General features: G+C 44.1%; 2 protein-coding genes across 6 annotated transcripts in view; both read left to right on the top strand.

Moving 5' to 3' along the window:
• The first annotated feature begins 1,010 nt into the window (after nucleotides 1–1,010).
• ANAPC5 (anaphase promoting complex subunit 5) lies at nucleotides 1,011–16,043 on the top strand. Its single transcript, XM_006272826.3, has 17 exons — nucleotides 1,011–1,264; nucleotides 1,534–1,613; nucleotides 2,937–3,046; nucleotides 3,490–3,685; nucleotides 5,301–5,367; nucleotides 7,333–7,434; nucleotides 8,104–8,294; nucleotides 9,196–9,277; nucleotides 10,094–10,183; nucleotides 10,703–10,884; nucleotides 11,320–11,455; nucleotides 11,708–11,782; nucleotides 12,339–12,460; nucleotides 13,177–13,284; nucleotides 14,363–14,510; nucleotides 15,102–15,264; nucleotides 15,699–16,043. The coding sequence occupies exons 1-17, from the start codon at nucleotides 1,061–1,063 to the stop codon at nucleotides 15,911–15,913; spliced, it is 2,271 nt and encodes a 756-aa protein (XP_006272888.2). The 5' UTR covers nucleotides 1,011–1,060; the 3' UTR covers nucleotides 15,914–16,043.
• A 1,863-nt stretch (nucleotides 16,044–17,906) lies between these two features.
• CAMKK2 (calcium/calmodulin dependent protein kinase kinase 2) overlaps nucleotides 17,907–26,612 on the top strand; it is a 37,629-nt gene continuing 28,923 nt past the window's right edge. The window contains exon 1 of one of the 5 annotated variants that reach the window (XM_019486875.2): nucleotides 17,907–17,965. The gene's annotated coding sequence lies outside the window, so the exon portion shown is untranslated. Of the gene's footprint in view, nucleotides 17,966–18,944; nucleotides 19,164–19,243; nucleotides 19,267–19,578; nucleotides 19,677–26,612 lie in introns of those variants that run through there. The other 4 variants (XM_014594775.3, XM_006272838.4, XM_019486876.2 and 1 more) reach the window with 4 other exon arrangements.

Below are 26,612 nucleotides of genomic sequence, written 5' to 3'. Positions count from 1 at the left end.
TCCCAATGACAACATGATCATAATACAGTGTTTCCTTTCTCTTGGTTGGCAGCGGGTCAGCAGTCATGTCGTGCCAATCTTTAGTACCTGGTCCACAGGGAAACTAACGATCCTCCTACCAAGCCGAATCTGGGAACTTTTCAAGGAACGCGGGCGTGACTGCCGCTGATCACCCAGGCATTGTGCGGTCGTTGTGCCACCGGGCCTGCACTGCGAATCGCACAACTTAACCTGGAGGGTCTGTCAGCTGCCTTTTTCTTCCCCTGAGCAGTTCACGCTGGCAAAGAATATTGCAAGACCTGTACCTCGGCTGCTGTTTAAAGCATGCATCGGGAACCATGGAAACCGAAGTCCCATTTAATGCCTGCCGACTGAAACAAGATTGAGCTTTTTTTTTTTAACCATTAAATCCCTGCAGGTCTCTTGTAGTCAATAAGAGAGGCGCATCCCCAGTGGTCACCGGCATGAACGAATGCACAGGTCCTCTTGATCTTCCCTCCAGGAAGAGCACACACCGACTGCTGAAACTTCCTTAGCCTGAGGAAGGGTTTTTGAACCCGAAAGCTTGCTTAATAACTATTCTCCAACCATTTGGGTTGGTGTAATAAAAGATATCAGAGTCACCCAAGGAACCTTGTCTGCCCAGATCCTCTTGAGCCACTTCCCAGGGGGGGGTCTCTAGTCTAGACAGTGTCTTGTTTGACTCTAACACTTCACTCTCGGGGACATTTCGGATGCAGCTAACTCAGCAGCTGGAGGGGGAGTTCCGGGGACAGCCCTTGCGGTTGCACTTACTGTCTCTCGTGCCAATTAAAGGCTGGTTCAGAGCGGAGTTGATTTCCCAGCGCTACGGGAGGCTGGAGGACCCTTCCACCCGCGACCCCCTCCCGCCGCGCGCGTGTTTCCGCCCGGCGCCTAAACGGCGGCGCACTGCGCGGCGTCTGGCTCGCTCTGCGATTGGCCGCCCTCACCGCCACGTGACCGCCGCCGTCGGCCGCGATTGGCTGCTTCGGGGAGGCCGGTTTCCCGGGTGACGGGCGAGCGGCGAGCAGGCCCGGCCATGGCCAGCGTGCACGAGAGCCTCTACTTCAACCCCATGATGACCAACGGCGTGGTGCACGCCAACGTCTTCGGCATCAAGGACTGGGTCACCCCCTACAAGATGGCGCTGCTGGTGCTGCTCAGCGAGCTGGGCCGGGCGGGCGCGCAGCTCGGCCTGCTGGAGCGGCGGCGCCTCAACCGCCTGCTGCTGCCGCTGCTGCAGGTCGGCGCGCCCCGTTACAGGAAGCGGGGCCCAGCGTCCCCTCATGGACGCCCCCTGAGGGGGGGGTCTGTGAGCACCCCCTGAGGGGAGGGGGGGGCCCCAGCGCCCTGTGAGAGGAATGGGGGGGCCTCCAGCATCGCCTGAGGGGAGGGAGGGAGGGACTCCCATTGCCCCCTCAGCTCCCAGCGCTGCCTGAGAGAAGCAGGGGGCTCTCCCTGAGGGGGGAGCCGCTGCCTGAGCTCCTCCCTTCCCCCCTTTGGCTCGCCCAGGGTCCTGACATGTCGCTGTCCCGGCTGCGCAAGGCTATCGAAGAGTCGTGCCCCAACCTGGCCAGCTCCGTGCACATCAGGTAGCCTGTCCTGTCCTGTGCCTGCTCCCTTGACCCGAGAGATTAACCCGGATGCTGCGCGTCCTTTTGTAGCAGCTAAATCGTAGCCTGCCCGTGCGAAACTGTGCCCGGGGCCTTGCTGGCGCTGTTTATGAGAGAAACCCTGGCTTTTCACCTAGGAACCCATAGTGTGCAAAACGCCCTGCCCTGTTGCGGTCCAGGTCTTTGCAACAGGAGCGTTGCTGTATTGTTTTCCTGTCGTCAGAAAAACGAGGGAAACGAAGATGGCGTTTTTTATGAGCTGCCTCGAGTCGAACGAGGTTGAGGACCGCAGCGCTCGTACTACGCGTGCGAGGCCAGTCTGCCCCTAAATAAAGTATGCTGCTGCTGGCCCAGCCTGGGTCCCAACAAGTCACTTTGCTCCATGCACGGCACTTGCACGGATGGGGAAGTTGAAGCAGAAGCTTCCTTTTTTAAAACTTGCTTTAGCTCCGTGAATCAGGCTCTGGAGAACTATGAAAATCATATAGAGATTTTCCATTTTTATTTTTTTTTTAGTATGCAAGTTTCTCATTAGAGGTCAGTAGCTCCTGAGCGTGGTTGGTCAATACACTGAAGTTTATTTTTTTTCCTTCAGCCGCGGTTGTCAAACTGTTCCCTGGAACCCCGGGGGTCTGCAGGGGATGAAGTGAACTTGGTTTCATATTCATAAAACCTTGTGCTTTCTCTATATCTTACTTAGTTCACCTGTGAAGATGCATATCTACCCGGCATTTTCAGTAGGGTTCCACAAAGAGACCGGGGGGTAATGGCAGAACGGGCTGGGGCAGGCGGTGTGCCACCATTGTCGGGCCGGGACACCTGGCTCCACGTCAGTTCACGTGGCCCACGGAGCCAGGGGTAGGGTTTCCAGGGCCAAAGACATGATCAGAAAGGGTTCTGTGACTTTAGGAAGTTTGGAAATCACTGCTTTAAGGACCTGTTTTAGAGAATAGAGAAAATATGGAAAAGCAATATAGAGTTTATCACATTTCTCCTGTACAGAAATAATCGCTCAAACTGTGTTCAGCCTGTTGCAACGTGACTCTCAGCATACAGATCTTTCCAGATGAAAAAGCAATACCGTATGAATGATTTGTGAAATGAATCCGTTATCTACAAAACAGAGAAACATTTTTCAACAGCTAGAAATCATATAAGTGAGCTAGTAACCATTTAGTTATAACTAATGTTTGGGTCTTATTCTTTCTACATCTGAGTTAAGGTAGAGTGCTTTGTGTGCGTACACATGTACATGCACAGTATGGGAAAGGGTTTTTAAAAAAGTTCCTTTCTTCTGTTTAGGATAAAATTAATGGCAGAAGGAGAATTGAAAGATATGGAACAATTTTTTGATGATCTGTCAGATTCATTTACTGGGACCGAACCAGAAGTTCACAAAACAAGTGTAGTGGGTAGGTCATTATTATTACTATACTTTGTTCAAAGAATCTGTTTGGAAAGGAAAATGTGTGCATCTTAATTTTTATATTTGAAAAACAATTACAATTCCTTTTTTTGGGCCAATTTTTAATAAAGGTATATAAAGATAATATAATCACATGTTTCAGGCTAACAAATAATTTTACAGCACCGTCTGTGGCTGTTGCTGGTATTAGGAGTTCTGTGATCAGATTTATCTGTTGAATGGGGCCTTAGGTTCATTGAAAACCTGTTTCTCTAAAGTAATGAGGCAGTAAATACCTCATAGTTAGGCTGGGGCACTGAAATAAAGCAAAATGCAAGTTTCTGCTCCTACTTGATGGCAGAACCAACACGAAAATAGTACTTCCACTCCCTGATTTAAAACTCCTTGGTACCGCAGTTAGATATCATAACACACATTTTCCTTTTATAGGTCTGTTTCTGCGCCACATGATCTTGGCATACAACAAGCTTTCATTCAGTCAGGTCTATAAACTTTATACTGCACTTCAGCAGTATTTTCAGAATGATGAGAAAAAAAATGGAATTGATGAGACTGATATGGAGCTCACAAATACTGACGAACTGGAAGGGAAAATGGAAAAAGAAGAACTTGATATACCTCTAAGGTGATTATAGAAAATATTATAAAGTCTTTCAAACCCTGCTGGACAACTAGCCAAGTTGCTTAACTCAGGATGGGCTGTTACTTACCTTGGTCTGTATTTGCTGTAATGCTACTCTGAATTAAACAAAGACATCAGTAGCCCCAGTCTCAGAGCTACATTAGGACAGTGTTTGATGTTTAAGCTGTATCTTTGCTAGAACTAGAAATAATTTTCAGAATTGTTTCTTGAGTTGTAGATTCATGAAGTAACCAGTAGTTTCATGTTGAAATCTAAAACTTAAACATATTATCTGTTAATTCTTTTTAAAGACCAGAATATTGCAGGTCATTGCAATAACCTAGATTACCGAAGGAAGGGAAGTTTGTGCTCAAAAACCTGCCCGACTTCTTCCTCAATTTTATGGTCATTCTAGAAGAAGACATCACAAAAAAAACTTTGTCTTGGTCCATTTTTTCAGACTGTTCCCAGGTAGTGCTGAAGTGGTCAGTCTAATATCCTGTTGCCACCAAGTGGTAACGCTTGTGAACTGCAACTCTTAAATCTACAATAATTCTGTTTGCAAATGTCACCGACTGTTGGCTCTAGCACTTTCCCTCACTTTGATTTAATAAATTCTCTGATTTTTCTTTAAAAAGGAAAAGAAAAAAAAGACCCACGTGCAACAACGAGGATTTTAATGAGTTAAAAATTATATCTTATGTTAAAAAAGCCCTTAAGTACAATTATTTTTTCATATACACATTTAAATTATATTTGCAACTGTCAGGCTCTCCAGTGAGGCTGCACTCTTCCAGCCTACCTGAAGGCTAGGAATCTAGCTAATGGTGGTAGGAGTTTTGTTTTTTGGTAGACAGCTACTTCTCTCAGCTTTCGCAGAGCAGTTTTTTGGGGGGAATTAATTTTGCTTTCTAGAGTGTCTGTGTGACTCTGTGTGCTTATCTTCTTAGAGAGGATCAATAGCACAAAGCAGCCTTTACCTTTCATCCCAAACCTATCTTGTTCCTCTCTTAGACAAACAGCCTAAGAGCAGCAAATTAAAAAGGGATGGAGACTTGTCAGGGAGCAGCTGATGCACGTAAACTGACATCTACCTGCTCTTAACCTTTGGTCAGTGAATACTACATTGGAACAACTTAGTTCTGTTTTTTCATCCATCCCCTTTTTGACTTGCTGCAGCTTTTGTTTGCCCTTGTTCTTAGGGTTTTTACTGTTCTTCACAATAAACATAATCTCCATGTTGCTCTCAGCCCCTGTAGGCAGAAAATTAAAACTAACTCTGGTGTTAAAACTAACTCTCCATCATAATAACACATCTGGCTTCCTTCAGACATGTATTCCATTTCACTGTCTGTTAAAACCTATGACAATGTTTGTTCCTTCTGGTTGCTTTTTTCTGTCTCCTACGTGCCAGATCTAACTGTCCCTTCTCTACCCTACCAAACTTCAATCTCTGCACTCCAGGCTTCTTTTAATGCTTGATATTGTATAGTGATTGTCTGTGGAGCCTTTTTAAAGTGTGTCTTTTTCTTTTTAATCTGTAATTGGCACAGCTTTTTATAGCTTCAGGATAAGCTATTTTAATTGTCACTTTCCAATGTTTTTGTCTGTTTAATAGGGAAGAAGAAATATCTTGTGGTGGTCCTCTTTCTCAGAAGCAAGCAGAATACTTTCTTTCACAGCAGGTATGTTAATCTTGGATACTGCTGAGCAAATATTTAAGTTAAGAGTTGTCTGTGTGTTCATGAATGATCAGCAAACATGTTTTCCTCAGACTTATTAGGAATCTATTGAATTTTATTTGTTAGCTGCTCACTGTGAGACCCTGAAAGTGAAACTAAGTGTCCATGCAAAGCACATGGCATGACTGAGTTCCTTGATGTTGAGTGCTGCTCAGTTTAGTTTCTAGTGTTACTGTTTATACTCAAAAATTCAAAATTTATGTTCAGTGAAACACTTGCCAGAACATTTACCTGCAGGAAAGAATAAATATTGGCTGAAACTAAAAGTCTGAATTATATGAAGTCTTGTGACTTTAGCAAACAATTAGCAGCTTGTACCAATTTGCTATTACTAAAAAAAAGCATACAAAACTTAACATATATTTAAAGAAATAAAAATAATTGTTAAATGTTATTGAGCTTTTTGTCTACATCAGCCAGGTCTTGCTGGAATGCTGTTTTTTACATTGCTTCACTTTGTTACAAATTTGATTTACACTACAGCAGAATTGCATTTTCTCTTCATTCTAGATTTTTGTCTTGTTTAAACTATCACACAGTATTTATATCTTATGTATATAAACTGTCATTTTTTCCCTGTCTTAGACACATAGTAGTCACTGATTTAACTGAAACTTGGAGTCTTATTCTTGTTCATTTAACTTTACCAGATTAACTGGAATCTTTCTCTTGCGTTTCCTGGGTTTGTTTGATTTGGTTTTTTTTATAGTGCCCCCCTTCTCCCTCTTCCCCCCCCAAAAAAAACAACACTAAAATGTTTAGTTTTTTAGTCTGAATCTTTTTATGAACAGATGGATATACCAAAGTGTGTGTCCATCTCTCTATTTCTACCCCCGCTTCCAAAGAACGTAAAAAGTATACTTGATTTTTCACAGAGTTGATCTGTACGTGGACCTGCAACAGTGCGGGGTGGGGGTGATTGCAGTATTTTTTATGTATGCAATAAAAATACCAAATGAAAAAAAATCTTTTCAGTGTGGTTCTTAATAGTATAATTTTTAGTGCATTTAATTCTCTGAATTCTTTCCTTGGTTATTTGATTCTTGTGAGATTATTTAATACATGGGTGTCAAAGTTCTGGCCTGAGAAGCCCCCTTATCCAGCCCTAGGTGCTGGTCTTGGGTCTCATAGCTGACCCATGCAGCATGTGCCAGGCTGGCCCTGCAGCAGTGCTTGTGCAATGTGTGGTGCCTCCCACGGCCAGTCTGGGGCCTGTCCAGTGAGCATCTTGGACTAGCTGTAATGTGCACAGTGTGCAGTACAATTCCAGACTGGCTGGAGAATGCAACAGACATGGCGTGTATCCCAGAATGATCGGAACAGGCACCATATGCATCACGGGGCCCATAGCAGGCACCACAGGCTCTGGATCCAACATGTGGGGTGAGGGATGGAGTCTGTGGGCCCAGTCCAGCCCACAGACTGGCCCTGTACCACTCATCCAGCCTGTGGAGCCAGATGACAGGTGTTACTAATTTAAAGGAATTTCAGTTCAAAGAGTTTCTTTAGTTATTGATTTGATTTTGGGCTTGGAAAGCTGTTTAACCTGAAAATGTGGGGCTTACTTTTATTCAGGGTGACACATAATCAGAACCATGTAGCATATTAAATAAGAGGTTCAATGCATTAAATTACCAGAGACGCAAGCTGAATTATTCTTAATCTACTCCCTGATCCCTCCCACAGTGCTGTCCAAGTGACTATGGTCATTTTAAAGGTGAATGATTTAATATGACTTAGAGTAGAATTGCCTTTGGCAATATTTAAACATGACTGTAGGTGTAGTTTATGACACCTTCTTTGGTTGGTTATGTAGTTAGAAAGATGAGAAATGGCTAACAATGTAATCTTGATATTTGCACTTCCCCAATCTTAGTTACCTAGTGACAATTTCTATTTTTATTCCAGGCTTCTTTATTAAAGAACGATGAGACAAAGGCTCTTACTCCAGCAGCACTGCAAAAAGAACTCAATAATTTGTTAAAATTCAATCCCGACTTTGCTGAAGCAGTAAGTGTATCTTCCCTTCAACCAAAATGCACATAGGGCAATTCTTTTGTATTTCTAAAATACAATTTATTTCTGGGGACTTTTGTACACCAGAATAAAGTGTTTAAGTTTTATCTAATAGTTTTGTATATTAATATGGTGTTTCAGAATAGAAATCCTGAAGATACTGTCAAATTCAGCAGGGTGTTACAGTAGTCATTTAACTTCAAACAAGAGTAGTCCTGTTGGCTTCTTTAAGACTGTACAAGTGTATGCATGTAAGCACGTGCTTATGCTCCCTGCCAAACTGAACTGAGACTTGTCCTTCTGACACTAAGCTGTCTTGAGTAATTTAAAGAGTTATGTCCCTACATTTTTAGTAAAAAGACTGAGACATTGGTATTGGTGGAGTGTATACTGGGCATTGATTTCTTGTGAGACCCGGAAGTGAATTGCATACATGTATTCTGGACAGTAAAGACAAAATGTAGTTGCCAAAGTAATGCTCATTCTAGGCCTGTGCTGCCTCTTTTTGCACGGTTCTTGGTCAAACGTGCTCCTGTTTGCAAAATAACCCTCCTCTCCAGCTCAGAAGCTTTTTTTTGAGTGAGATATCATGAAAAAAGTAATTTCAAAGAGCATGTCGTTAGTTCTGTTTTTAATTAAAGCTGACTTTGCTTTAAATTTTAGCATTATTTAAGCTACTTAAATAGTCTAAGAGTTCAAGATTTCTTCAGTTCAACACACAGCCTCCTTCATTATTTTGACCGTTTGATTCTCACTGGAGCAGAAAGCAAAAGTAATGGCGATGAAGGCTATGGCCGAAGTTTGAGATATGCTGCTCTTAATCTAGCTGCGTTGCATTGTCGGTTTGGCCACTAGTAAGTTAATTCATCTTTCTGATCGATTAAAAATAAATAAAAACAAGTTGCTACATCTGCTAGATGGACCTTTTCTTATGATCTGAAAGTGATTTGGGGCTGGGGAGGAGCATTCTGTAGTTCAGGGGCAAATGAAGGGGGACTGGCTTGGGAACTTTCTTGGAATCGTGGGCTGATTCTGATTTCCTTGTGGTCTCACTAAGAAATGAGAATGACGCTAAGGCTAGAGGTTCTTCTGATGTCTATTACAGTTGACATAAAAAGCCTTAGCATCTTTCTTTTTATTTCTAGTTCTTTTTATGTCTAGTTGCAGATCTACTACCCTGGGAAATTATTGCAGTTGTTTCCCAGGGTGGTAGATCTTTTACTTCACTTATCAGATGCAGGTCAGCAGGTAAGTGCTTATGTATCAGTTGAGATGTAAGTGCAGCTGCCCTCCTGTTACACTCAAACCAGCACTGGTTGGGTAATTTGTGAAGAGGTCATTAGGATTTTAAAACAATGCTTTAATAATAAATAGAAAAAAAGCCTCTGGGCTACCAGTGTGCAAAGATAGTGATGGAAAGAGCTGGGTCAGGTAGATTGGAAGTAGAAACCCTCTATACCTGGGCATGCATTGCATCTATCAAAATAGTACCTGAAGTGCCTTTTGAACATGTATGTGTGATGGGAATCCTGGTAAGGGGCAAAAACTTGTAGATTCCATTCTTGGCGAGAGAACCTTGTCTTAAAGCTAACACAGAAGTGGATTTAAGGAAATGCTGTCTTGTCTAACCTGTTTAATCAGAGCTCACTTTGAAATAAGATACGCATAATTTAGATTAACATTATTCTCTTTTTATAATGCTGTATAAGGTGTTAATGAAATATTAATGCTTTCTGTGTTTTGATTTGCTGATAGTCAACAGGCTGAGCTTGCTCTTCAGGAAGCCATCAGAATTGCACAGGAGTCCAATGATCATGTTTGCTTGCAGCATTGTTTGGTAAGACAGCCATGCTTTAAAGGGAGATAAATGGCCTGTCGTAGCCATCTGTCTCTCAGCTCAATTAGACTTTTGATGTACGCTGGGTCTAGCGTTTGGCAGTAGTTAAATGTCACTTCCCCACCTTGGGATGATGCTTTGGTTGTTAGTGCCGTAAGCAGTAAATCTGGGTGAGCTATCCTTGAAGCAGTGAACTTCAAGGTACTAACTGGAACTTTCTGAATGGGCATCGTGCACCCCAAATCATGCAATGCTGGGAAATTTATTTTCGCACTTTTAAGAGGTCTGTTCAAGATAAGTCATAGAAGCTTGTTTTCAAGCACCCCTCTGTGCAGTGATTATGTGTAAATCTCCCATCCAGCCAATGACAAGGGAAAGAATTAAGTGCTTCTTTCTCTAGAAAGACACTGTCTGACTAGACTAAGCTTTTATTTTACTGTTTTGTAGATTCTGAAATTTAGCTTTTCTAAGCAGAGTGTTGTTTTGAGGTAGGAGTAAAAGCTTCTCCTAGTTTGCAGCAGTGAATAAACTCCAGTTAGGTTAATTGTGCAAGTGTCTCAGATGTGTAACAGTATAATAGTTTCTACGTTTTTACTCTGAAATCTCCAGTGTTGGCCACTGTTGCAGCCAGAACTCCAGGCTAAACAGAACACTGGTCTTTTCTGCTGTGTCAATTCTTAATGCAGGTTCCATTTTTATGTGACTTCTAGAAGTTTGTATTGCAATGAGATTTGTACCCTTCTTAATAGATGCCTGGAAATGTTTTGTATTAAGCAGCATATCTCTGCAATGACATTTAACTTCTTTTCTAAACAGAGTTGGCTATACATCTTGGAGCAGCAGAGTTCAGATAGCTGTGTTCTGTTAGAACACTCAGTGAAAAAAGCTGTTCACTTTGGATTGCCTGTAAGTCTCCTGTTTTGTTTCAAAATCTGGCTCTTTCTCTCACTTTAAACATTCATGACCTGGTATGGGAGGCAGAAAATGAACATAAGACTGTGTAATGAGCAGGCTGCCATGCAAGATCTGAGGATCCAGTCTGTAACTTCAGGTTGCTAGGGCTGAGGAAGAAAAATCCAGATGACGCAGGGAGCAGATGGGACAAGGGAGTGGGAGCTAATCATATAGCTGGTATGCAGAGTGCAGGAGGTCTGATCAGTATTTGGGGGAGTGAGGAAAAAGAGGGAAAGCTCTAGAAGCAGAGCATAATCATTGGAAGGATTCAACTTGAACCTCTTCCCTCCCGCCACCTGTTCCACTATGGAATGGGAGCCTAGAGTATCCCTTTCATCCCTTAACAAGGTGACATTCATATTGTTACATATGGAGAAAGGTGGAAGTTTTGATAACTTATTCTTTCTGCTTTGTTAGACTTTGTTGCTTGGCAGCTTTACCATCCTAATTTTGTTTTTCCATCCCTCCTAGTACCTAGCTTCCCTGGGAATACAATCCTTGGTCCAGCAAAGAGCTTTTGCAGGGAAGACTGCCAACAAGCTAATGGATGCCTTAAAGGACTCTGATCTGTTGCATTGGAAACACAGCCTGTCAGAGCTTATTGACATTAGTATAGCACAGAAAACTGCCATTTGGAGATTATATGGTCGCAGGTATTTTCTCTCACCAAAGTCTAGTTCTGCTGCTTATAGTAGTTTGTTAACGTTGTAAGCAAGTGATGCTCTTGTTGAGTTCTTGACAACCGTACAAGTGACTGCTTCTCTTCGGTGTGCTAAGTGAGGCATCAACAGATGCTGGGGCTGGTTCTTCCTGGTCCTGCTCATTTAACTCCTATGTTAGAAGATAGATTTCATCATCCTCTTATAGCTGTAATTTTAATTTCCTTGTTTATTCAGCCTCAGCCAGACAAAAAGCTTCTGTATGTGAATGCTTTTATGTGGATTTATGGTCTTTTCGTGAGCACTTTCGGGCCTTGCATAGTTTGGAATTCCAGGGGGGTGGGGGGAAATAGTTTAGCTTTTGTTTTATGGCTCGAGCATAGATTAGAACTACTGCATGAAAGTAAATTACGGTTTTCCTCTCTCTAGCACCATGGCTCTTCAACAAGCCCAGACACTGCTGAGCATGAACAGTTTGGAATCTGTAAATGTGGGTGTCCAGCAGAATAATACGGAATCCTTTGCTGTAGTGTTGTGTCACCTGGCTGAGCTACATGCAGAGCAGGTGAGCCTCATAGTTAATTGCCCAAAAAATGTTTGCAGGGGCAAGTGGGGATGCTTCACAGGCCTGTGGCAAGCTGAGTGACATGTGGCAAGGTATGTGTATTTAGAGTTATTTTTCCTATCTCCAGCCTACATGGATGAGGTGCAAGGAAATCTTAGTATTTTTCTCTTAGCAACTTCTTGTTTCTAGGGGGGTTAATTTTGTCTTAAGGAGCGCTTGCATGCTTATCACAGTGCTGTTTCTCTGTTGTAGGGCTACTTTGCAGCTGCTTCTGAAATATTGAAACACTTGAAGGAAAGATTTCCTCCCAATAGTCAGCATTCACAGGTAACCTGTGGTCTATACTACTTAAAAAATAATAATAAAAAAAAAGTTGTGCGCCAAGTTTGTGTCTGTGGCAGAAGGATCAGAATTCCCCTTCATCCTAATTCCTTCTGTACTTCATCTGTATAAACTGTGTTTAGAGCACATTTGAATAGTTTCCACATAAATCCTCTCACTAATGGGGAAGCCACAAATTCACGCATAGATTTGAAAGCCATGAAAATGTACTGTCACCATTTGAGTGGGGAGGGATTTTCGTCAACATCTTGGATTGAAAAGCAGTGTTTATCATTTTTTCCATGCCTTCTATTCCTATGTAGACTCTGCAACATTTTTTAACTCATAATACATAAGGGGTTTTAGATCTTGAAACACATTCTAGTTTCTGCACTGTAAAAGGAGTTCTATTTCTTCAAAACAACAAATGAAGACATATTTGTACTGCTTCTCCAGTAAATAAAAGGGTAGTCAGCTGTGTTTAAAAGTAGCATATGTGTTTCATTTTTGGATCACAAAATGCATGTACGCCACTATTTATGCCTGGACCTTCTCTGTTTAGCTGTGGATGCTGTTTGATCAGAAAATACAGTTTGATAGAGCCATGAATGATGGCAGATACCACATTGCTGATTCTCTTGTGGCAGGAATTACAGCACTTAATAGCATCGAAGGAGTGTACAGGTAAGAAACCACAAACCTGCAGAATAGCGTTCAATAATATCCCATTAAAATCTTTAACAATGAAATATAATGCTTGCTGGGAATAAAATGTTTACCTACACATCACTTTCTACTGGTTGCTATATAATGCTTTTTGCCTAGTTCTGCTGTAAGTATACTAATATATAGTGTATTTTAATACATACCATTCTATCCATTCCACTAGGGCTTTGAAGCACTGGCTAGCTTAGTGGCTATAAAAATGCTTTAACTGGTGTAGCATTACCTAAACATGAATGTATACATTGTAGGTCTGCTGCTTTCAGAATGTATCAATGTGTCCATTTAAAATCAAAGTGTAATTCTGGATTTGTATGAAATCATCAGGAGACCAAAAGCCTATCTCTGCCTGCAGCATGACTCTGTGCAAGATTGCTTTGCATCAACTTTGGTTTTCCTATCTAAAATGGGGGAGGGCCCCCATTTTCCTTCCATATAGGGTGCTTAAAGTATGTGTTGAGTTTTTTGGAACAAACGTGTGCTTATAAGGACTAAGTCCTGTTTATACAAAACATCTTTGCCCGCTCCAAAGTATAGTTATGAAACAATTCTACCCAAGCATGTGCAAGTGTGGGAGGAGAGCTCTAACATACCGGCGTGCATTATAGTGCACCCAGCGGCAGAACTGAGACCAAAATATAGAAATCTGGTAAGTTTTTATTTGTCTTGAATTGCAGAAAGGCTATTGTATTGAAAGCCCAAAACCAGATGTCAGAGGCACACAAACTCTTACAGAAACTGTTGACGCACTGCCAGAAGATAAAGAATACTGAGATGGTGATCAGGTAGGAAAAACGTGGAATAGTACTTGATACTGATTTAACCTCAGCAGCCATAACTGGGACAGTTTGGGCACCTGTAGACATGCAGCGAGTCTGCTCTGATGCACTGTGATTATAGCATATCAGAGCAGACTTGATTAATCGAGTCTGCTGGAAAGTTCCTTGTTCAAACTTCAGTTAAGCGCCTCCGCCACCAGTTTTCAGTGCAGGGATCCTGATGTATGTGACTTCCCTCCTCCCCCTGCTCCCGTATGTGTAAATGCCCATGAATTCATTAATCTGTAGATGATCACTGCTTGGACTAGGAAATATTTCCATCTTTCATAAACTTTGTTGGTAGTATTTCATTTTACTACCATAGAAATGGAAACAGTCACTGCTCAGCTGAATGAACTTGCTCTTTGTAACTGTTTTTAAAGCAAATGATTTGGAAATAGTACCTAATCATCCATCCCTGTACTCAAGAGACTGAACGCTTTTGTATTTGGAACAGTCTATGATAGCTTCCATCATCATGAACAATGCAGTTTATGTATCTGCATTTTAAATTGTGAATGATGTGAAAGTTGCATTTTTGTTTTCAGCATTTTGGGTATTTTTGAGATTTAACGATATTGTAGAGCTCAAATCTAGTCATTTTATCAACACTTCTTTTCTGCATCCCTTTCCCTTCCCCCCCACAACCAGCACCAAACTAAAAGAAGCATCAGGTAGTGAAACTTCCATGAGTTTCCAAGTTGAGAGTTTTTGGAGCTATAGTTTCCCTTAAGGGCAAAGAAGAGAAGGAAAGGTCCATGAAAAGGAAATAATGTTTTATTTAAAATAAGACTAGTTTAAAAAAAATCTGTTTAAGTATTACTTCTTACAATAGTATTAAATGTTATCTTAAAAAGGAAATGCCACTAACTGACAAAATATTTTGTTGCACACTTGGTATTGTAAAGGAAAAATATCATTATGGGTAGATAACACGCTGCTGTTTGTGTCCGATGTCCTGAGGGAAACATTTGAAGTTTTACATGAAAATAGTGGCTTTTTTTTTTTTTTCTCTCCTCCCTCCCCCAACCCTGGCCCTCATCAGCGTACTTCTGTCAACAGCAGAACTCTATTGGAGATCTTCATGTCATACAATTGCACTCCCTGTCCTGCTCCAGGCTCTTGCTCTTTCTCGAGAATACAGTCTACAGTATTTGGCCTCTGAAACTGTCCTGAATTTGGCTTTCTCTCAGGTAGGTTTGAGTCCTGATTTCACAGGCTCCTAAATTTAAGCAGTAGATTCAGCTACCATTGCTACTGCTCTTTGGATTTTAAGAATTTTAATGTGGCAGGATTATTCAGTTGTTGATTTGCATGTCTAAAATCTTTCAGGAAAATGTATGAAAGCTGTGTTCATTTATCATGTCTTCAGTTTCAGCATGTTACACTCACATTTCATGAATTGTTGCTGCCTTCCCTTCTATTGATAGCCAATAAACTGATATAAAAACTTCACATAAGCACAAGGCACTGACACTGGAATTTAATACTAGTTAAAGGCTGTGTGCACACTGGACAGGTGGGGGTTCTGGTTGCCGGTCGTTTGGAAGAAGTATTTAATAAGGAGTTTTCTTGTTCCTACTGTCATTTGCTCTAGCATCTCCTTCTGTTAATGAGCTTTGATTTTAAAAGAAGATTGTAGGGAGAACCTAAAAACCTTCTCTGCACTGATACACATACATTGACTTATCTGAACATGGATGTGGCATGCAAGTGGCTTGTGTTTCCTCCAGAAGAAGCTGCTATTTTCAGTGGACACCTGTTTCAGTGTTTTTCTCTTTCAGCTGATTCTTGGTATTCCTGAACAAGCTCTGAATATTCTGCATATGGCGATAGAGCCAATTTTGGCTCATGGGGCAGTACTGGACAAAGGCTGTGCCATGTTCTTGGTGGCCAAATGTCAGGTTGCTTCTGCAACTTCCTATACTCCCCAGAAGAAGGCAGAAGGTAGAGTGAAGAATAATTCTATTTATACTTTTTTCACTTTTGAATGGACTGCAAACAAGTACAGATACTTGGGTCTCAATAATGTATTTCAAGACAATATTACATGGCAGGATCAGGGCCTAGGTCTGGACTAAAAATTCTGTAAATACTTAATCTTTTTTACAAGGTCAATAGAGCCTTGCTTATCTGCACAATTTGCTCACACCTTGCAGCAAAACTTGAAAAGCGGGGGCTGTAGTTGAACGGAATTGTTGCTAAGAGACCATTATTTTTTTTTTCAAAAGAAATTATAGAATGTCTTCTAGCATGTCTTGTACTTGCTAATTTAGAACATTAAGTAATTCATAATGGGATCCCCAGGAACAGGGTTATATTGCATGTAGTTTTTACTTTACCACTATTTTAAATACTGGACTTCCTCTCCCTTTTGACAGCTCTGGAATCGGCTATCCTGAATCTAAATGAAGCCAAGGTTTATTTTGTGAAAGTGGACTGCAGAGAACAACTCAGAGATGTTCTTTATTTTCAGGCCAGACTCTTTCACACCTTAGGCAGGATGCAAGAAAGAAACAAATGTGCTATGCTCTTCCGTCAACTGCACCAGGAACTGCCTGCTCATGGGGTCCCATTAATAAATGCTTTTAAGTGAGGCACTTAAAGCTGAGTTTTGTTTCATTGTTCCTGACTGTTTTTTCCTCCCTTTTTCGAGCGTTTTTATTATGTTCAGTCATTGCAGTTTTGGAAATAACTGCCAATAAACTGTTCTTCTGCTTAACAAACTTGTGTTCTGCTTATAATGAATGGTGAAAAGTTTGCAACCATCTCACTTCTACACTTTAGACACAAAAGACTACATTTTTCTTTATTTACAAATACTGTACCTTCAGTGATACAAAGTAGCACTACTTGGTCAATAGTAAAGAATGTACAAAGTATTCCTACTGTTACTAATAGGAGTTGCATACTGAATGTAAGATTTATAAATGCAAACAGCATAAAGAAATTAGTGTATAATTTGTAGATATGAGCTCAGCTGCCTTGTGCTAATGTTAACTTCTCTGATTGTGGAATTACATTTAAAATATGTTCTTGTACTTGCATTTCACCTGTTTATGGGCACTTGTTAACATCTGGAATCTACTGGTATTGGCAGAAGGGAAAACATAGAAACCTATTGATGCTACTAACTGTCTTGAATTTAGAAACATCCCTGTGCAAAGCATAGTGGGAAGAAATAAAACATGGTAAAATTCATTTTGGTGCAAGAAGGGACCTGTATCAGTTTAAACAAATATTTTATTGCACACATATTAATAAGCATCCTTGAGAGGCAGTGGGAGGGTGTGTACACATGACTTGCTTATGTCTGACTGAACTAAGACAACCCCAACTTGGAGCCTAGTTCATTACCACTGATCTGTGGGAGTTGGGTCCTACCATTAACAACCTTTAAAATTAATCTTTTGTTGAACTGCATATATGTATGTATAAGCTCAGTGTACATGCATGCAGCTTACCTGCAGTGCATGGCAGATGCACACTTGCATTGGAGGGAGAGGAGGCAGCATGATCTAGGGAATGCATTGCATTGCACTGCACTGCACTCGGTTTGGAAGTCCTAGGTGTTATTCTTAGCTTTACAGATCAAAGTAATTTGATCTCTGTGCTTCTACCTAAGGATTCTGCTGCTGGAGGTTAAGAACTAACTGTTGCTAATCACCACAAGTAAGACGAGAACTTAAACTCCTGGTTCTAGCAGTTACTCGCATCTATAACACCATAAATCAAGACTTGCCAGCTTAATTCCATGTAGTCTAGTTTTGCTGTACACATCACCTAAATGCATCTGCCTTGCGTTGCAGATGCTGTCTGATAACCCAGCCTCTCAAAACTAAAACAGCAGCTGTGTTTCAAACTGGGTATAAAGGGGATTGGTTTCACACAGGAGCCTTTCCAGGATCTCTTTTCAGTCAGTGCTTTGGCCACTGACCTCCTTCCACTTACACTAATCAATCCCTCTCATGGGATTGATTAACCCTCAGTCTAATCCCATTAAACAGGTTGGAGCACCTCCTAGTATATGCTTTTATAAGTCAGTTTGATTTCTCAGCTATAATAGTTAAAAGCTCCTTGTCAAAATATGACAGCCGCAATAAAAATTGGCCTGGCTGCCTTCTAAGCTGAATTACTGGTATTGTGACATGGGAATTGGGGAAAGTCTAAGCTCCTGAAACAATGCCTCCGAAGGGGCCTGGAAGCAAAGCTAATGCAGCCACACTGTGTTGGCTCAGCATAGGAAGTCACTCTGAAGCTCACTTGTATTTCCAAATGAGGTGTTCACGCTGGGACACTTGATTGGATCTTTTACAGTTTAACCAACTTCTAAATGTTATTTTAAATGGGGAATGTTTGACAAGAAAATAAGTAACTTTTAAAATTAACAAAGCAGGGAGAGGACATTATGAAGGGCTGGTGCCAGACTTGGGAGTCGTAGGGGGTATTTTATGATGTGATTACCTGATATAGTTAAACTAATGGAAATAGGAAAAGTTCATAAACAACTGCTGTTGGCTGGTTTAATAATTTAAAGGATGGCTCCTTAGCAAAATAACTCTCTGTTTTGTAGTTCCCTTTATCTGACGGTCTTGGAAGCGCTTTGCAACCATTTTAATAAAGCTTCAGCAGATCCTCAGCAGGAGAGGTAAGCAAGAGATTGCAAGGGCCAAGCTGTGGCTGACAATCTTTGCATAATTAGCACTGTGTATGGAAGAGGGAGGGTGTTTAAAACATTTTGATAACGTACAAAACAATCTTGCCTCTGTTCTTTTTATATTATCTGTGTTTTGGCATTTATGGCATTATCTTTTTCATAAGCAGGTTTAATTATGTTTCATTAAAGTGAAGTGCATGTAGAAAGTGCCACCAGGTGCTGCCAAGTACTAAGCAACTGTCCAGTGACAAAATGTCATTGAATGCACACTGCTGAAGTCTCCAGCGACCTACAGGAGACTGTATGTGGTTACGATGCTTGTGCCTTTAAATCTGTTGATGGCCAAAGAAGCTGTAGGTGGAAGAGATCTGCAGGACTGGGACCCTGTTCCAGTCCCTCTCTTACCATGACTTTTGCTCTGCTATGATGAGATCTAAACTGTTTCTTAAAAATATGGTCTATTCTGGCACTTCGGGGAGACTGGGTCTGGGTAACAATTCATCCGTTCCCAAATGTCGCTGCTTGGGAGCTGGGTCCCAGCGGTTGGGGTCAGAGGCTTCCATACTTGCGGTGCTCAGCGCTCTGTGCGGGCTGGCGTCCAGGTGTCCTGGCTCTAACACTGGAGCTTTTTTTTGGGGGGGGGGGGGGTCCTGGGGTGTCTCAGAGAGGCCTTTTGGAGCACTGAGAGGGGGCGAGGCGGGATGCAGCGGGGGCTGCCTGGAGCTGGACCCAACCCCTGCTCCATGCTCGGTGGCTGCAGTCCGGTTGCCCCAGGTGGCAGCTGCGGGCGGCTGGACACGGGTTGCCGGTCTCCCTCGCAGTCGTGCAGCGGCTAAGCCTTGCTGGGCTTGAAGCTGCGCTTGCTCCCATCCCTGCCGGCCGAGAGCAGCGGGGGTGCAGCCCAGGCCCTGCTGCGGCGGGGCTGAGCAGCACCATGCTCCGGCTTCCCGCGCCGCGCCACTGCCGCCCGGCAGCAAAATTGAAAGCAGCGAGCTGGGCGGCGGGGAGGCCTGCGCAGCCCGCACATCTGGGCCGCGCCAGTCTGACTCGGGCTTTCTGGGCCGGAAAAGCTCCCGGCGCAGCCAATCCAGCACCGCTGGCAGCATCTGGCCGCGCCGGAGAGGAGGGGCGCCGCCGCGATGGAGAGCCCGGGAGGGGCTGGCCGGCGCCGGGCACGACTGCGAGCGAGGTAAGCCGGGCTGGCCCCGGCCCCTGCCCCTGCCCCTGCCCCGCGGGGCCGTGCAGCCAGCTGGCCCCTGCCCCGCCGGCCGGGAAGGCTGCAGCATTCGAGGGTATGCTCCGGCTCTGCCCGGGGTCGGGGCTGCCGCCCCCGGACGGGAGCCGGGCTGCACCCAGGAAGGGTGAGGGCAGGTTGCCCGGGAGCAGGGGGCACTGCCAGCTTGCGCCTGCCGGGCGGGTGATGGATGGCACCGCAGCGGGTGCCAGCTGCTGCCTCTCCGCCCAGCGCAGAGCGTGGAGCCAAAGTAGCAGGGAGAGGAGACAAAGGAGGCCTGGGTTTGGCTGGCAGGGAGAGGAGCAGGGCTGTTGCAGGGGCTGAGCTGATGCTGAGGTTGATGTTTTTGGAGGGGGAAGAACCGGTCTCCTGGGAGGCGTGGGGGGAAGAGGGTGCCGATGGCACAGAGAAGCAGAACTGCAGCAGTGTCTCTGTGCAGGGCTGAGCTGCTGATGGCTGTCATGCACGGTAAGGTGGCTTAGGAAGGATGTGGCCATGCTGGGGAAGGAATGGGATGCAGACTTGATGCCCTAGAGCAGGGGAGGGAGGGACCTGCAAAGGTTCCCCAGCAAGGGGACTCTCAGCAGCGGCTCCGTAACTGGCCTGGCATTGTTTAGCTCTAGTGGCAGGCGCTTGTCACTCAGCTGACTGGTGGGAGGCCAGATGTGAGGGCTGATCCTATCCAGCTCCTGGTGCTTGGGATCACTGGCTGGCTGGGCACGCACAGCCCCAGCAGCAGCTGCCACGTGGGCCTCTGCACCCTGGGTTAGTCTGGTCAGCATCTCCTAATCAGGACCAGCACTTGGATGGCTCTCTAGTCTTCAAAGTAGGCAAGTTGGGGAGGTATGTGTGTGTTTGGGGTGGGGGTGGTTCTTGGCTTCATCTTTCCCTGTCGTACTCTATCCACTGACCCAGGATAGCCATGGCTGGGCAGAGACAAATATCTGGGCTCTCTCTTCCATTAGCCGGAAGAGGAATGGCCTCTTTTTCCTTCTTACAAAAAATACCCACTACTAGCCTGCGTGATGCCAAGATTCTGGGTTTCCTCAGAACCTTAAAGAATAAAGCCTGTATAATGTCTGCTTCTCCAGCCTGACGTGCACATAACTGTCTCAGCTTCAACAGTGAAATTAGAGAGATCCATTTTCACTTCCCTTTCAAGTCTTTGCTGGTTCTCTTCTGTGCTCATCTAAATACTGAGCTGCATGCTGCTGGGGGAGACGGACTCTCGGTATTTCTGTCAGGTTTAAGTAAGTCTTTGCATTCTTTCCACTGGTTTAAAATTTTATGAAGGGGTTGGTTGGTTGGTTGGTTGGTTGGGGGGGGGGGGGTTCTTTGTTTTTACTCTTTTTACTTTACCTGGTTGGTCAGTTCTGACCTAATGGCATCCCTTTAAACAGCTGAAGGAGTTGCAGGCAGAAAGTGACTTTCAAGATGGTAGGTAAAAATTGCTGAGCCTGTTGGTTTGTGGGGTTTTTATACATCCAGAGAATAGGAAAGGCAAACATAACTCTGGGCTCTGTGTGGACCTGAAATTAGATCTCTCTCATTACTTTGTTCTGTAGATGGAACTACTGCCTTATGCTTCTGGTTGCACTGCTTCACAGCTTCTCACCACCATTGCACGCTCTGTCAGGGGGGTTATGTCTCCCAGGAATTCAGCAAGCAGTCAGGACGTGCTAGTACCCCGACGTGACCGGCTGGTGCAGCATTGCTGTTCTGTGATGCAAGTAAGGGGACACAGTCCTTTCTTTTGCTCCCTGCAGCCGCAGGTTTAGAATCCTATAAAATGAGGGTTGAAGGGACCTCTGGAGGTCACATCTAATCCAACCCCCTGCTCAGAGCAGAATCAGCCCCAACTACATCATCCCAGCCAGGGCTTTGTTAAGCCAGGCCTTGAAAACCTCCAAGGACTGAGATTTTGCCACCTCTTAGGTAACCTGTTCCAGCACTTCACCACCCTCCTAGTGAGAGAGTTTTTCCCAGTATTCAACCTCAACCTCCCTTGCTGCAACTGGAGCCCATTGCTCCTTGTTCTGTCTCCTGCCCCCACTGAGAACAGGCCAGCTCCAGCCTCTTTGCAACCCCCTGCAGGGATAAACCCCCTCAGTTTATCTGAATGGCTCCTGTTTTTATTCAACTCTTCAACCATGAAGTTCTTGTGACACCTTCATCTGTAGCTTCTGTGTATTTTTTTTTGGCTTTTTTGATCAGTGGGAGTAATAGCAATGCCTAGGCTCCTGTGGGATTGTGAGGGGAAGCATGTGACAGTCTGTGCTATGCCCAGGCACTTTTCTCTACTTTCTTGCTTGTTTCTTTTCAAGCTAGTGAAGTTGAGAGATGCAGAGAGGGCTTTCACATCTGCCATGGATGGATCTACAAGAGGCTGGTATTTAATGTGTGATGGAAGTTTCCAGGTTTCACCTTTACTGACAAAACGATGTCCATTTATTTCCTAGCCTGGGAGAGCAACAAGTGAGAACTGTGGCTTGGTCTCTCTGGGCTCTTCCTGTCTAGACTTGCAGTAACTGCAGGAGGTGGCTTAAGTGTTTAGCTGAGTATCCTGTGCTGAGATAGGAGCAACAGCCTGAGGCAAGGACTGTGTGAGTAGGCTTGGGCTGCATGGCAACCAGGAATAGCCAAGTATGGCAGTAGTCTGCCCAGATGTGTAGGTGGGTGGTGAATTTACTAGTGGTCAAAAGTGCTAGATTAACTGTTCCAGTGAGTTTGTGCTCTTCTTACCACAGAGCATTGTGTAGGGCTGCGGGTGGGGAGCAGCCCTGTGCTTGATGTGGAAAGAGTGCATGTGAGAGATGGGCAGTTTGTTCCCCAGGTCTGTTCTGTCCTGGGCTTTTTGCTGGGACTATAAGCAAGCCGGGAGGAGGATTTTTTTAGGCACTGCTCCTAGTTATAAACCCAGTCTATCTGGAGCGGAGCAGAGCCCTGCCAAGCTCCTTTCACATTGGGTAGGCTGAGGTCTGAGAGTGTTTCTCCTCTTGACTTGTAGAGGACCTAGCACAATCCCCATTTGAGCCTTTGCTACCTTAATATGAGCCCTTCTCCCCAGCTGGCTGCATTTCTGCCGGCCGGTATCCCAGGGGTGAAGCTCTACTCATCTAGCCATCGTGGGTCTGAAAAGTGTTGCAACATAGCTCTGAGAGTCTCTTGTCCAATCTGGGAATGCAGCTTTTACCCAATGTTTCAAAGAATTTGGGGCGGGGGGGAGCCGGCATGGTGCGGGCACTAAGTTGTGCATTTGACAGCCCAAAGATGACAAGTTTGAGGCTGCCGTAGAAGTGCTTATGGTGTGGCTGTATCAGATTCCAGTGAATCTGCAAATTCTGCTAAATACCTGGTCGCAAGCACACAAAAAAGGAAAGGAAGGAGTTCGGGGCATTGGGCTTGGCTTGGCTTTGTTTTCAGCCTGGTTCTGCATCGTGCCTTAAGTGGCATTTGTACACAGTGCATCCTTCCTGTCGTAACTAGCAGGCAGAGTTCATTAGAGCTGCTATTTCAAGGAAACTTGGGAGGATTCCTTTCGGCTGGCAAGCAGTGGAAGGAGAGAACATAATTACAAGCAATTCATGTGCACGGATATCTAAGAAAGATATTCATCTGAAAAGCACTGGTACTTGGAACTTAAAGCACAGTAGTCAAGGCTGTTTACACAAGTATCTGTGGCCTCTCTTCTCCTTCAGTTGACAGGTGATCAAACTAATGCAGAGTTTTTTTCAGACTCTTTGTTTTATGACGGTAAAGTGCTGCTTGCTTTTGCCAAGTTCAAGCTGGCTGCTGCTCCAATAAAACGCATTTAAAACATTTTTGGACTTGAAAAATCCTCTTGGTTCTTTCACCAGGTTAGCTCATCAGGAGAGACAGGTGGTTTGGTCTGAAGATGTCACGGTTTCTGTGAGCTCCATGTTTTCTTTTTTTGGAAATTAACCAAAACACAGCAACGAACTTGGGTAGGAGTTCAAGATGCTGAACACCTTATAACCCATAAGTCCCGGTTAGCAAACACTTAAGCATGTGCTTAATTCTAAGACGAGGAGTGGCATTAGATCAGTGGGATTGTTGATGTGACTAAATGCCTGGCTGTACAGAGGGCTGAGGTATCTGGATGCAGGCTTTGATTACAGGCCGCTTTTGTGAATGCTTCATAGTATTGTATTGCCTGTGGCTTTCCTTGAAGCAAAAACTCCAACATTTTTGCCCATAAGATTCTTGATGTTTTTGTAAAGATTTAATATTTTTTGTTACTTCTCTGGGAATCTGCTGGTCAGTTCTCTGGCATTTACAATTTCTATAAACTCCCACCTGATCTGACTTTCAGACTCTTCCTTTATGCTCTACCCATGCAATAGAACATGACAAGAGCCTCTGCAGTCAACAAAAAGCATTTGAGAACAGCTCTCCCTGGCTAATGCAGTCTTACGGGCTCAGTGGAGAAGCAGTGGCAGAGTTGCAGCTGGCAGGGCTCAGGTGGCCTCTGTCACCGTTCTGTCTTATCTGGGCCACGGCGACTGTAGTGCAGTGGAGGACGGTTTCCTTGGAAAGTCTGTTATCAATGCGGTCTCTATACACTACTTCTATTTTCTGTGGGTCTATTTAATGTGTGGTCAATGCCACCATTGTTACAGGTGATGTTTCATCAGCTTGTTCTTGGCACGAATGTGACCTTTTATCACAAAGTGAACTCATGACTCTTCACTTCCTGGTAAAACAAACCAGCTGGTTCCCATTGTTCTCAGGTAGATTTTTAAGTGGCGAGTATAATATTGCAGGCTTTTATTTGCTATTAGGTATTATGGGTCAAGGACCTGTTCAGATCGACAAAACCAGAGTCCAGAAATAAGCATGAATCAGTCTTTGCACTTATTAAATGTGTTTCAAGCCAGGGTCTTGAAATATGTTACAAACATTGGTGAGCCTAACCTTACAACTCACCTCTACGCTAACATAGGGGACTGTCTTTTGGGTGTGTGTAGGGTGAGTGCACAGCATTATGGTGCCCACATCATTTAGCAGGTCTCTTGGTGCTGCCTGAGGTACAGAGAGGGGAAGTGACTTGCCTGTGGTCAAAGAGGTGAACATCCTTTGCAGGGCTAAACATGCTTGTTAGAGCCAGCCCTGGGCTGTAACCACTAGGTTGTCATTTCTTTCAATGAGGGGAGCCTTAGCTATCACTGCACGGAGTACAGGAGCTCATGCCATTTTTGGAAGTCGGGTTTCTGAGTGTGCTGTGGAGGTGCTGTAGACAAACCCTTAGCCTGTCAGCTTTCTATCCTAGCTTATTGCTAGTCTGGCAGTACTGGAGCTTGGACTCCTCTGCTTGTCTCCAGGCCAGGTCTGGGATCAGCAGCAGCAGTCCAGGCTGTCATGATACCACCACAACTTTGGTCTCATGCTGGGATGGGTTCGAGTCCTTGAATCCTTGGCATCACTCTGAATGCTGCCAAAAGGGGCCAGGTAGTGGTGGGAGTGAAAGCATCCAACAGACACAGCACTCTCTGCTGTCTTTCTGACACTTGTTCTTTAGACAGAAATCAAGAAATGAAAAACTGCCTAGAAGCTCAAGGTTGTGAAGGGAGAGGTAGTTAGTTGTGCTAGTGAAGACTGTGAAGGGAGAGCAAAGTGAGCTGATGGGGCAATGTGCTTGGCTTTCACTTCTGGGGCCAGCATTTAAATCCTGGCTGAATTAAGTGCAGGATTTATGGAGTCCCTGATTGCTCTCATTTTACAGACCCTAAAAAAGCACAGGACCAGAACAGCAGGGCTGCTGTAGCTAGAATTAAATCATTGTCTATGTGTTGTGTGTCTGACTTGATTTTCCTCCTGGTCTTGTCTCTTAGGGCGGGAGGTGTAACCTTGGCTTGTACAGTGCCTAGCGCTTCCAACAAAGAGCAGGAGCCGGGTGGGAGAAGAGACACCACAGAAGTTTCCATCGGTCAGGACTGAATGTGTGGGAGGGAACCGACTGGCTCTCAGTGGTGCTGTTACTGTCTACACTTCTTGAGCACCATGTTAAGAAACATGTGAAGCTAGAATAAACTAAGCCTTGTAGAGAAATTCCATTTAATGAGTCAGAAAAGCATCTTGGGGGAGGCAAGTGTAAATTAATAACATCAGCCCTTCCCTCCCAGACCCCTTCATCAGCACCTAAGCTCAGGACAGTTGGGCTAAAGATGAGGCAGGTGCACACTCCCTTGAAGTGCTCAAGTGCTAGCTAACATGAAGGCAACTCTGTTGGGGTGCACCTCGGATATCACTAGCTGCAAATACAGCTCCGAGTGTTTGTAAGTGCATGTAGAAAGCTTCTCTTTTCCACGGCGCCAGCTCCATTCTCAGCTTGTTGGCTTCATAACCTCTGCAGTGCCTATAAACTCTGACCACGTTCTGATCCTTTAAAACCCATGTGCCCAGGGCTGCAGTGTTCCCAGGAGACATGTACGTTCTGAATGTTTGGGGGATGAATTGTCGCCCTCCAATGCTGCAGGTTTGGTTTTGTGTGCTCTAATGCTGGAGAATGCTCAGCTACCATGTTGACTGGTGCAGCATCATAAGGAAGTACATTTCAAAAGGGCTGTTTCCTTGCTGTCATCAAATATTGGGTAGTTATTCTGCATGCTGTCAGTCAGTGCCATGTTCTGCTCCTGACCTGGCTGCATTTCAGTGCCTTGGAAAGTAATTTTTGTATGTGAAAGAGAGAGATTGCAATAGCGTGCGAGTATCCTCGCTCTCACTTCCATCCCGCTTTATTGAACAGTGTAGATTTTGAATGAGTGTTACACATAACTCCTTAATTTTAATATTATCCATACTGGATGTGCAGCGGATTCTCTCTGATGATCTTACTGCAGTGGGTAAGGTTTATATATGGAGAGCAGCCAATGGGCAAATTATATGCCAATAAATCCTTTCTCTATCCAGGGCTGTCCTGCTTCTCGTGGATTTTGCATGTGTGGTTTTTAAACAAGGTGGCTTATTGGAATACTTGAAAGAGCCTTTGAACCAACACCAGAATGTGCCAATATTTGACATATGTGCAGCTTCTGGGATGATGAGGCACTGGCAAGAACAGAGAGCCAAAGAGATGTATTTTCCTACTCAAAGTAATTTCTTCCAGTCAAGCGCTTGCACTTTTTCTGCAGCTGATTCAGTTTCTATCCTCCTCCTCAGATTCCCCATATGCTTATTAAAGGAAAAACAGACTGCATTATCATTAGAGATCTTCCACATTCCCGTATGATTAGCTCTTCTCAAAATGCAACTGGCCTGTGGAATATTGCTGTGTGGGTGGCTAGCTCTGCATGTGTGAGAGAGAGAGAGATGGCTGGCCTAACTTTCTGTCTAGTGTGGACATTGCTTCATTTAAGACTGCTTTTGTTACCCCCGTTCCCAGCC

The sequence above is a fragment of the Alligator mississippiensis genome, chromosome 10 (assembly GCF_030867095.1).
Source record: "Alligator mississippiensis isolate rAllMis1 chromosome 10, rAllMis1, whole genome shotgun sequence".
NCBI lineage: Eukaryota > Metazoa > Chordata > Crocodylia > Alligatoridae > Alligator > Alligator mississippiensis.
Note: the sequence above shows the minus strand (reverse complement) of the source record. Positions and strands in the feature narration are given on the sequence as shown.